Source organism: Penicillium odoratum (genome assembly GCF_028828045.1).
Source record: "Penicillium odoratum strain IBT 22623 chromosome Unknown utg000005l_segment0_segment0, whole genome shotgun sequence".
Lineage (NCBI taxonomy): Eukaryota > Fungi > Ascomycota > Eurotiomycetes > Eurotiales > Aspergillaceae > Penicillium > Penicillium odoratum.
In genome coordinates, this window is record NW_026643147.1 from 6,579,990 (window position 1) to 6,591,445 (window position 11,456).

Genomic DNA, 11,456 nt, shown 5'->3' on the forward strand with positions numbered 1-11,456 from the left:
TGTTTCCAACATAAACTAGATTGAGGAATCTATAATTAACTGAGACAAGCCTTTGAATTCAAGTTCGGCCCCCACGTGTGTCTACAAAGCGGCTCGTTGCCAAGACTAATTGAGTGACTAAAGTGTTCCCCTCTTGTACTTGAGACCCTGAGACCTTGAGACACCTGGAGTCAATATCCATGGGCTCTCATTCTCAATCCATCGCAACTCTGGTAGAATGAAATAATGTCAACCACAGAATCTCCGGTTTCACGGAGTCCGAATCACAGTCCGATCCCCTCTTCGCTCTCATGTGTGTAAACAAAACAAAACCCTCTCTCCGCAGTTGTTCCAGCTAACAACATTCAGCCGAGTGTGCAAAAGCAGCAAGGATTATAGACTCATTTATCAACCCCAAAGTCGTCGGCGATGGCGGGATTCCGCGCAAGATTCTCCTGCGCGCTAAAGTACGCGCATTTCCGATTCTCGTCGATCGAAGCTCACAGTTCTAGGCCCTGATCATCTGCACCATGGTTCGGTGGGGATTCTTCGGTTGCGCGCGCTTTGGTTCTGGTGTCTTTGTTGTTCGTCTACCCGACGGGACCTGGTCCGCTCCATCGGCTGTGGGCCTCGGTGGCTTGGGAGTCGGTCCACTTCTAGGTGTGGAGTTGACGGATTTCGTGTTCGTATTGAGTACCGATGAAGCAGTCACGAAATTCATGCAATCCGGCTTCTTGCATTTGGGTCTCAATCTTTCGGTGGCTCTTGGGTTGGGCCGGAGTGCGGAATCCGGTGGTATCGCTGGGGCACGGGGCGTGTCGGGCTTTTACTCCTATTCGAAGACGCGTGGAGTATATGCGGGCATTTCGGGGGAATTTGGGCTGATTGTTGAGCGCTCGCGCGCTAACAAGAAGATCTATGAGCGAAAACTCAAGTCGGTGCAGTTGGCTGGTGGGCAGATTCCTGCTCCCCGTGAGGCTGAATCATTGATGCGCATTCTTAATTCGGATGTCCTACGCCCTTCCTCGAAGCCCATTGTAAATCCGGATTCCAGCGGACTTCAATCTCTAGGTCGAGAAATACCGCCTCGGGGATTGGAAATGGGCGACCTGAGTAACTTGGGTCCGGGGCTTTCTGAGATCGGATCTTCTGAAGCTCACTGGAGTGGCTTGTCTGCTCAGGGTACTACACTTAAACCCAGAGAGCTCAACAGGGTTCCTCGGGAGCTACTTGGTAACCCAGTTCAACCTGCCGAGCCGGAATATACTGCGTCTACTAAGCCTACAGATCCTTCGCACGTTTTTGAACTGGAGTCGCGCCATGGATCTGTGGTTCCGCCCAGCGAGACCCTTTCGCATCAGGCATCTGTGAATTCCTCTACTGGAAGCTCTTCAAATCACACATCGCTTCAAACTTCTGTTGTCCACTCAATGGAAACACAAGACTCCTCTATTCTGGGGTCTCCCGGTGTCATTCCCGAGTCTCCGTCAAAGGAAGCGCAAGCAGAACATGGCACTGATGCCACAAGCACGACAATTCAAGCTTGATGTTCAAATTATTAGTCATAAACCAGCCATTTGACAAGGGTTGCCTTTCTTTTGTTTTCTTTTTTGTTCAAACGTGGGACATATGGTCGGAAACTTGGTTTAATTTCTCATTAGCATATCTTCATTCTCGACTCGTGCGCGTACCAGGATTCTTTGTCCTTCTGTACTCGAAAGAGAGTAAAAAATATTTTAACTCTCATCTGGTGGGTAGCTGTCTAGCAGCTGTTGAATCTATGCTAGTTGAATAATGTCTAAGTTATTGCAAGGTAATTAGGAGATATCAAGTCCAATTCAAATGAACGAGGATCATTCTCATATCACTATCCTCTTAGCTCTTGTTCATGCGCTTTTCAAGCTATTAAAGTAGGGCCTTATATTCTTCATCCTCCATCCTCTTTTGCCTTCGCAGCTCCTTTTCCTTGGGACTTGCATGGCATGTTTTGACCATGGGCTGATCCTTTTAAGCAACTTCACAATGAGGGTTTGGATGCTCAAATTATGGGCGTTAACGGCCAGATGGAGGCTGGCCTTGGATGATTGCTTCACAAGTCAATGCAGCTCTTGAAAATCTTCAGTGAAGCACCGGATAGCTGTCACTAGATCCTTTAAAGCCAAATATAGAAATTTGTTAAAAGACTGCTCTGTGAAGTTAAGTAACCACAGGAGACTCACGCGCAAGTATCAGCCGATAGCCTTGGGACCCTGTAACCGCTCTTTTCCCGGCCTGAGAGCACACAACCCGCTCACAAGCCATGCCAAGACTGACACCGATGTTCAACTTCTAGTGTCCATCAGAATTGACACACGCAAGTCGGATTTTGGCTTGCAACCTTCCACTCACGAGAGTTGGAGAAAGAAGAGAGGAGAGAGAGAGAGAGAGAGAGAGATAGAGAGTAAGCGCTGGAGCAAATGGAGGGCGTCACTGGACCCCATGCTCCAATATTACCCTATACCACGTATTCACCAGCTGGCATTGATTCGGCTCCCTGCACATGTGCCTGACACATGATTTTGTAGGACTCGGTCCAGAAAAAATAGCAAAGATACAGCAGCGTACCAATTCAATTATCGAGGGTCATTTCTATGACTGAATCAACGGAACTTGACATTATCCTTGAACATAATCGTTGCAATAATGAAACAAACGGTTGCCTTGTCAAGCCCAACACAAAATATGATTACAAACAGGTTCAAACACCGAGCTCCGAGCGCTGTAATAATCGATTTGTTCTCCCCAACACCTTGCACATTCATCATTCATCATATCACATCATACCCCATCCACAGCCTCAATCCAGCCAAAGACAGCGCCTACTACCAAAGTCGCGAATGTCCAGACCGCACCCCATAGAGACGCTCCCTCAACCGAAACACCGTCGATAGTTCCCGCTACCTGCACAATCGTATTGAAATACACAGCAGCGGCAAGCATAAGGGTCCGAGAAGTAAGGATACGAGTCTTATTTGACAGCTGGCCCCAAGTCTTGCGGTATGCGGCTGAGACCAATAGTTCGCCTTCGGTATCAGCATGCTCTGATTCCACTATCTTATCCGTCGCATGACCCGTAGAGCTGACGAAAAGAAAATCGCGCACGGCATAGCCAGTAGGGATTAAAGTCAAGAATAGAGCAGGGAGCCCGGCGGGACCGGCGTGCGCAGCGCTGATATCGGGGATGCTGTCGAAGTGCACAACTAGGTGGGCGGGAAGCCAAGATGCATAGCTTGCGTACAGCACGACGGTGAAGATCGAGGTTGCGGCGAGTGTAGTGTAGATCGTAGTGGGGCGATCTTGTAGGATGGATCGGTTGGCCACTGCGCCGGAGGGTGCGTGCGACAAATCATGAACCGATGCGGGGCGACGAAGAAAGTAGAATGGTATCACCGTCGAAAGCACCGTGATCGCATAGGATACAATGGTGGACGTCGGTCGGACACCGTAGAAGAATGTCAGGAGCGAGTAGGTGGGCAGGTGAGTTACGTATAGGAAAGATGCGACATCCCAGCCTGAAAATAGTGAGTACCATATGTCAGTCTTTACTTTCACTGAAGATGTCACAGTGTCCCGTCATATAGATCTTTACTTACTGTCGAATCCCAGCACCCAAGCTAAACCAATCTCCACGGCTTTCCAGGCCACCAGCCCCCCCACTTCCCACCACTCCTCCAGGTGCTTACTGACCAGGCTAAGATCGCCAACGAACAGATTCGAGATCAGGGTAAACGACACCGAGCTCAGAAAAAGGCTGCTCAGGACGACCAGGGAGAAACGCGCTGGTGAGGGGATTCGCGCCAGGCGCGGAACTGCAGGGCCCAAAGCCTTTGTGTAGTCGCGCTTTGGCGCATCGCCGCTCTTTGACGAGGACTTCTTAATAGACGACATGCTCAGCTCCGTGCGGTTCAATGGCAAGAGAATAGGAGTTATTGGCAATCGCAAGCTCTCACAGAACAGGAAAGTTGGAATGTTCGTTCGGCGGTGAGGCTGATGATGTCACTATGGCAATTCTCCACTCTAATTTGAGTCCAATCTTGGAAACAACAATATGACAAGGTTAAATTCGAAAAACATCATAAAATAGAGTTCCTTAACCTAGGATTTGATACATCAGGGGGGTCCTTAAATACATCATCTAATGTCTGGTGAAATCTATTCGTCTTCTCCCTTTCGCTCTGCCACAGAAAACTCAACAGTGCCGCTCTCATTACCCCGGTTGTCCTTCACGACGACCCGGTACTTGCCTTGATCCCAGAGATCCTTGATAGTCAGCTCACGAGTACGGCCAAGAGATTCAATATCACCAATGCGCTGCAGGGTTCCCTCAAGGTGGTCGTCGAACCCATTGATCGCGCAGATCTCTCGGAATGCTCGCTGCATCGGAACAGAGTCGGCGCGCACCATAGCTCGCGAGTCAATGGTGAAGATGTTCTCATGATCGTAGGACTGGATGAAGTCGGCACGGGTCATAATCTCTCGTGCTTTGTGTAGCGGGATCTCAGGCAAGATATGGCCTGTCTCAGGGTGGTAGGTCTGCTCCATTTCACTTTCAAGGTCGACCAGAGCTTTGGCCAGAACCATTGCGGCAGACTGAAGTTTGTCAACTCATGTCTTTCATCGTATGGTTAAAGGGAGGGCACCTACAGAATACTTCTGTTCATCCATGACATCGTCATCCATCTCCATGCCTAAAATCCAACATTTGTTGAGGAACCATGTCTTCTCGGCCCGACAGATCTCATCGCAGGTTTGCAATATGTTGGGTGATTTGGCTACTCGGTTCAAGAAAGAAAGCCGACCACCCACCGTGTCATAGACATGTTCAAGGACGGAGGATGGCAGGTCCTCGTGACAGAACTGTTTGCGATATCTCTTCAGGGCATCCATCGCTTTCTGCTTGGGCAAATCGGTGACCGGGATAACCTCCATTCGGGTAGCGTAACGCTTCAAGCGTTCATATACCCAGTATTCGTCACTGTTGAGGACTAGCTTTGTATTTAGCACATCAGAATCAGACAATGCTAGGTATATGAAACTTACTAGTGGTAACTAGGCCACTGGCAGCCCACTGTTCAGCCCGCTGCTGGATCATCTCCAGCAAATCCTTTCCATCGTGATCATCGCGAACCAAATGAGTGCTGTTGATGATCAGAACCAATGGTCGCCCGTGCGAGGACCTCCTGGCCAATGCGACCTTTTCCATCTTGTTGAAGGCCCGTTCGATGTCGAGTAACGCGGTGGTGTCTCGTGGGCCACGGATACTGAATAAGCTACCAATATAGCTAAAAAAAAATAAAAATCTTTAGCGTCAATTTCACCGAGCACAGAGTGAGACCTACTCCTCGTGGAACTCATAATCAAGTGCCTTTCCCAAGCGAATACGGAAGATCTCGAGATCAGCATGCGCCTCAAACATAGCAACACCAGTGCCATTGATCTTGCGCATACCTTCAAGGAGCATCGATGTCTTTCCAGTACCTTTCTCGCCTACCATCAAATAGTAGTGGCCTGCTCGTTTCCCGGCAACAATGTCATCAATCCGTGGTTGCTCATCCCGAGGAATCCAGTGCTCCTGATGATTATACTGGTGCTTTCCAGATACAACACCCGCCATTTCGAGAGCAGGATCACCTGGGTTGAACGCATTGTCCATTTTGTCCAGAACCAAATACTTGTAGTACCGGTGGTATGAATAGCCAGCCACACTGTAGGATGAGATTTAGCTGGATCCGGTCATATCGTGAGAAGCGATCTTACCCTAGGATGAAGATAGATGCTGCGGTAGTTGCAGCAGTTTCAAGCATCTTGAGGATTGTAGATTTCAGATTAGGATCCGAATCCTTTTCACGGCCTCGTCCCTGATCCTCTTCATTTTGATCTGTAGGATCAGGGGTATATTGGCCAGTGTTCTGGGGGTTCGAATTGAACCTCTTGCCTGTATATTGAAGAATGCGCCCATGAGACCTAAGAGGTCTCGATAGGCCCTGTCGAGCAAATGATGACAAGGGTGGCGCGAGCCTTTTCCATAACATTGTGGATCTCCTTGGCGCCTTTATCTGGCACTAATTCAACTTCACCAGCAGGGAAGGGGGGCTGTATTTGGTTTTTTGCAAAAATATACAGTGCACGAAGATATGCAGGTCCTATTTGGTCTGAAGCACCGGTACAACGGCCACAGGGCTATTGTAGAATGTTATAGACCTATCTCCAAGTTGACGCCACACCAGGGGGTGACGCGTCGAAAATAGAAGTGAGTGGACGGGGACAAAAGATCCCTAAGTTGATCTTAATGAAAAGATCATACAAGGTAAGGAATGAAAAGAAGCCGAAAGGAGAGACAATGAGTGGAACAGAAGTGGATAGAGGATGTCCAAGAAAGGATGCAAAGAAGGCGTTGTGGCTTAGCGGAGTCTTGGCAGATGTGTTGGCTATCGATACTGTTCAGTCAGCAATGTCATCTCATATTGCAAAGTTCCCATGTATAATCAATTGATGTGTTTCAGATGTTTCTTTCGTATATCATTAATTGCTTTCAACAGGATAGGTAGTATGCACTAAACACCAGTTGATAGCCGAAACGAAACTTGCCAGTTTGCCAGCTCAGTAGCCTGGATTTACTCGATGCTTTGACGTCTAGTGGGTGAACAAGTGTCAGTAGGTTTCCAAATAATTGCAGATATAGCTCTATGAGCTTATGAAAAAGACCAAATAAATTGAACCAATGAATTGGCCTGTCTACTAAGTAAAACTACGAACATTCCGCGGGGAAGTCTCAGGCAGTCAACTTCTATAGTCGACTACATCACCGATGTCCGGTATACTTCACCTATATGTGTCAGTTGGACACAAAGTATATCTACACATTCAAAATGTTCATTTGCATATTCTTGTCAATCCACAGAATGAATTAAATGTCCGATTTCCGCATCTTGGTTTGTGGAGTAGATCCACGGTGTCTCTTCCCCGAACCCACCGCCCGAGCACTTCCGAGGGTATGCCGCATCCGCGAAATTTTCTCCTACTCAGTTCCACCTCTCATACTCTGGACCCTTTCTTTATTTGCATATCTATTCTGGGGTACGGGGTTTCTGGCTGATCTCCTTCAATTACCCTGTTCTTGTATCATAGCGACTTTTTTTTCTACCTGCTCCCCCGCAGGTCCTCACTTTTTCTTCTTCGATCCGTCCGTTACTCCGGGAGATAGCTACTCGTCGACTCGACAAGAGCTATCATATTCATCAATTCGACATAATGGCACACACCCATGGGGAATTGGAGCCCTCGAAAGGTTGGTCCGGTCCACCCTATCCCTCGACGAATTGTCACACGACACCGACTTGCGGCAGAAACTCGACACATGATCTGACTCCTTTATATAGAGGTTCCTCAGGAAAACGGAAACCACGTGGAAGGTGCTGCGGAGGATGAGAACACTGGTGGTATGTGCAATGACTTGAAGATTGGTGGTTGGGCGAGCACGGCGGTTTTCTGACTCGTGTCAAGGTCTCTTCCAAATCTCCGTGAAGCTTCCTCATGAACCCTACAAGATTCAGGTGATGGTGGGTAGATTGCTGTGACAGGTCTTGATGGAATAAATTCCCTAACGTATTCCTCATAGGTCTCGAGCCAAGAACAGGTTCAAGATGTTCGCCAATCCATCGTCGAGCTTCCCGGTACCTTCCAGTACACCTGCTTCCACTTGGAGTTCAACGGTATCCGCGTCAATGACTTCGTCGAGCTGTCCGAGGTGCCCGACCTAAAGGCCGACTCCGAGATCGTTCTGGTTGAGGAGCCCTACACTGAGAAGGAAGCCCGTATGCATGTGGTGCGCATGCGTGAGCTGGTTGGTGCTGCTGGAGATCGTGTTGACACCCTTCATGGTATCTCTGCCGGTCTCTCCCTGCACGATGCCATTTCCGCGGAGGCGGCCACCGCCGGTGAATCGGAGAAGGACCACCCGCTCGCCAAGTACAACCTGACTGGGTCATCTTCGCTGCAGACTATTCTGCCGAAGTCTGAGGTTCCTCTCCCGAAGACGGTCAAGTCAATTTCGCTTTCGCCCTGGAACCCTGTTCCCTACCACCTCCGTCAAAAGGGTCACCTGCTCTACCTGCAGGTCATCACCAACGAGGGTGAGCAGTTCCAGATCACCTCCCACGTCTCCGGATTCTTCGTGAACAAGAGCTCGAGCTCCCGTTTCGATCCCTTCCCGAGATCGATCCCCAAGAAGGCCAGCGCCCACTCCCTTCTGACTCTGATTTCCATCCTCTCTCCCTCCTTCGCTGCTTCCTTTGAGGCCCTGCAGGAGGCCAACAACCAGAAGGACCTCCTCACCACCTTCCCCTTCCAGAATGCCATCCCCAATAACCCATGGTTGGTTGCCCCCACTTCGTCGACCCTGAACGCTCACCAGCCCGACATCACCCGCTCACAGGAGAGCTTCTTGATTGCCGGTGCCGACAACGCTGAGACCCTGCGTGACTGGAACGAGGAGTTCCAGACCACCCGTGAGCTGCCCCGTGATACTGTCCAGGATCGCGTATTCCGGGAGCGTCTGACCTCCAAGTTGTTCGCTGATTACAACGAGGCTGCCGCCCGCGGTGCAGTGTTGGTCGCCCGCGGTGAGGTTGCTCCTCTGAACCCCACTGAGGCCCAGGACGCCCAGATCTTCGTTTATAACAACATCTTCTACTCCTTCGGTGCTGACGGTGTTGGCACTTTCACCTCCGAGGGTGGTGATGAGGCTGCCCGCGTTGCTGTTGGCAAGGATGTTCTTGGTATCAAGGCTGTGAACCAGCTTGATATCCAAGGCTTGTTCACCCCTGGTACCGTAGTTGTCGATTACCTTGGCAAGCGCATTGTGGGTCAGAGCATTGTCCCTGGTATCTTCAAGCAGCGTGAGCCCGGCGAGCACCAGATCGACTACGGTGGTGTTGAGGGTAAGGAGGTTGTTGCGACCCACGAGGACTTTGTCCCTGTCTTTGAGAAGCTGTCGAAGGCACTCCGTATTAAGCAGCACCCCGTTTGGGATAAGGATAACAAGCGCCACGACCTTCAGGGCAGTGTTGAGACCAAGGGCCTTCTGGGCACCGATGGTCGCAAGTATGTTCTGGACCTTTACCGTATTGCCCCTCTGGATGCTCAGTGGCAGGAAGAGATTGGCAACGATGCCTACCCTCACCGTATGTCGGTTCTGAGATTGGAGCTGGTTGAGTCATACTGGAGACACAAGATGAGCGAGTACGTCAAGGCGGAAGTGGAGAAGCGCCGCGCCGCCAAGGCTGAGGAGGCACCCAAGGAGAAGACCGAGGGTGATTCTGAGGAGAAGACCGAGGAGAAGACCGAGGAGAAGACCGAGGAAAAGATCGAAGAGGCTGCGGATCAGGAGCGTGTTGATATTTCTGGATTCAACTTGTCACTGAACCCCGATGTTTTCAGCGGCCAGGTTCCCCAGACCGAGGAGGAGAAGAAGCAGTGGGCTCAGGATGAACAGGAAGTGCGGGATGCTGGTGAGCACTTGCGGTCCAAGATCATGCCTGACTTGATCAAGGATCTGCACGATGGCGATGTTGGCTTCCCTATGGATGGCCAGTCATTGACCCAGCTGCTGCACAAGCGCGGTATTAACATTCGTTACCTGGGCAAGTTGGCTCAGCTTTCTAGCGAGAAGGGTGCCCGTTTGCAGGCTCTGTCCACTCTCCTTGTTCAGGAGATGATTGCCCGTGCCTTCAAGCACGTTGCCAACGGCTACCTGCGTAAAGTCCCTGCTCCTTTTGCTGCTCCCTGTGTTGCTCACCTGCTGAACTGCCTCCTGGGCACTGATGTCAACTCCGCTCCCGTCGCTGAGATTGACCAGTCGTTGCGCGAGGTTTACCCTGAGGGTGACTTCTCCTTCGAGAAGGTCACTCCCGAGTCCCTCCGCACTGAGATTGAGAACCAGGTCACCCTGCGCTACCGTTTCTCTCTGGAGGAGACCTGGGCCGGCTCTCTCCGACACCTGCAGCTTCTGCGTGACATCTCTATCAAGCTTGGTCTGCAGCTTGGTGCCCGCGACTACGCTTTCAACAAGGCTGATGTTAAGGCACCTGCTCCGGCTCCTGTCAATGCCAACCAAAACGGCCAAGAGGAAGGCGGCAAGAAGCGCAAGGGCAAGAAGGGTGGTGATAACAAGGCTCCCCGCGTTATCCCTGAGGTCAAGCCTGCTGTCTCCATTCTTGCTGATGATATTCTCAACATTGTGCCATTAGTCAAGGATGCTGCTCCTCGTAGCGCCTTGGCTGAAGAAGCCCTGGAGGCTGGTCGGATTTCCCTCATGCAGAACCAGAAGCAATTGGGCCAGGAGCTCATTCTGGAGTCTCTGTCGCTGCACGAGCAGATCTACGGTATCCTCCACCCCGAGGTTGCCAAGCTGTACCACCAGCTGTCCATGCTCTACTACCAGACCGATGAGAAGGAAGCCGCTGTGGAGCTGGCTCGCAAGGCTGTCATCGTCACCGAGCGCACCCTGGGTGTTGACTCTGCTGACACTATTCTTGCCTACCTGAACCTGAGCCTGTTTGAGCACGCCTCTGGTAACACCAAGACTGCCCTGGTTTACATCAAGCACGCCATGGATCTCTGGAAGATCATCTACGGTCCCAACCACCCTGACTCCATTACCACCATGAACAATGCCGCCGTCATGCTGCAGCACCTTAAGCAGTACGGCGACTCGCGCAAGTGGTTCGAGGCTTCTCTCTCTGTTTGTGAGAACCTGTTCGGCAAGGACTCTATCAACACCGCCACTATCCTCTTCCAGCTGGCACAGGCCCTTGCTCTGGACCAGGACTCCAAGGCTGCTGTTGGCAAGATGCGTGATGCTTACAACATCTTCCTTTCTCAGCTTGGTCCCGAGGACCGCAACACCAAGGAGGCTGAGACTTGGTTGGAGCAGTTGACCCAGAACGCTGTCTCCATTGCTAAGCACGCCAAGGATATCCAGGCTCGTCGTCTGCGTCGCATCAATATCAACCCGCGCACCTCTAACATGGGCACTCGCGTTCAGCCCCAGGTTGGCCAGACCGCCCCTCAGACCGCTGGCACGGCCGGTGCCTCTGGCTCATCCATGGACTCCCGCAGCATTGACGAGCTGCTGAAGTTCATTGAAGGTGGTGATGCTGGTTCTTCGAGCTCCAAGCAAAAGAAGCGCTCTGCTGCCAACCCCAAGCTCCGAGGCTCTAAGCAGTCCAAGGCATAGATAAATTCTATGCTTTCTTTTTATAAATATTGGATCTTCCTTTACTTCCATTTAGTTTCGGATATTCATCTTCCTTTTTTTCTTGTCATCTCGTGTCTTAACAACAAAATATACTCCATGATTGTTTACGGAAGGGGGCTGGGGTTAAGGTTGATGAGCGGAAAACTATTGTATTTTAGATCTCTCTCCTCTCTTTTTGGTT

The 11,456-nt window shown here is 50.7% G+C and overlaps 4 protein-coding genes across 4 annotated transcripts; 2 read left to right on the plus strand and 2 right to left on the minus strand.

Moving 5' to 3' along the window:
* Nucleotides 1–225: 225 nt before the first annotated feature.
* N7520_008054 (uncharacterized protein) lies at nucleotides 226–1,526 on the plus strand (the record flags this gene model as incomplete). The annotated part of the gene is made up of 3 exons (XM_057141988.1): nucleotides 226–292; nucleotides 349–446; nucleotides 492–1,526. 3 exons carry the CDS (start codon nucleotides 226–228, stop codon nucleotides 1,524–1,526), a joined length of 1,200 nt encoding a protein of 399 aa, XP_056995994.1.
* A 1,270-nt stretch (nucleotides 1,527–2,796) lies between these two features.
* Nucleotides 2,797–3,906, minus strand: N7520_008055 (uncharacterized protein; the record flags this gene model as incomplete). The annotated part of the gene is made up of 2 exons (XM_057141989.1): nucleotides 2,797–3,530; nucleotides 3,612–3,906. 2 exons carry the CDS (start codon nucleotides 3,904–3,906, stop codon nucleotides 2,797–2,799), a joined length of 1,029 nt encoding a protein of 342 aa, XP_056995995.1.
* A 264-nt stretch (nucleotides 3,907–4,170) lies between these two features.
* On the minus strand, nucleotides 4,171–6,050 carry N7520_008056 (ATP-binding protein; the record flags this gene model as incomplete). Its single annotated transcript, XM_057141990.1, has 5 exons — nucleotides 4,171–4,608; nucleotides 4,663–5,003; nucleotides 5,059–5,300; nucleotides 5,358–5,723; nucleotides 5,776–6,050. 5 exons carry the CDS (start codon nucleotides 6,048–6,050, stop codon nucleotides 4,171–4,173), a joined length of 1,662 nt encoding a protein of 553 aa, XP_056995996.1.
* A 1,219-nt stretch (nucleotides 6,051–7,269) lies between these two features.
* Nucleotides 7,270–11,254, plus strand: N7520_008057 (translation initiation factor 3 subunit CLU1; the record flags this gene model as incomplete). The annotated part of the gene is made up of 4 exons (XM_057141991.1): nucleotides 7,270–7,306; nucleotides 7,398–7,457; nucleotides 7,522–7,577; nucleotides 7,637–11,254. The coding sequence occupies 4 exons, from the start codon at nucleotides 7,270–7,272 to the stop codon at nucleotides 11,252–11,254; spliced, it is 3,771 nt and encodes a 1,256-aa protein (XP_056995997.1).
* Between the last annotated feature and the right edge of the window lie 202 nt (nucleotides 11,255–11,456).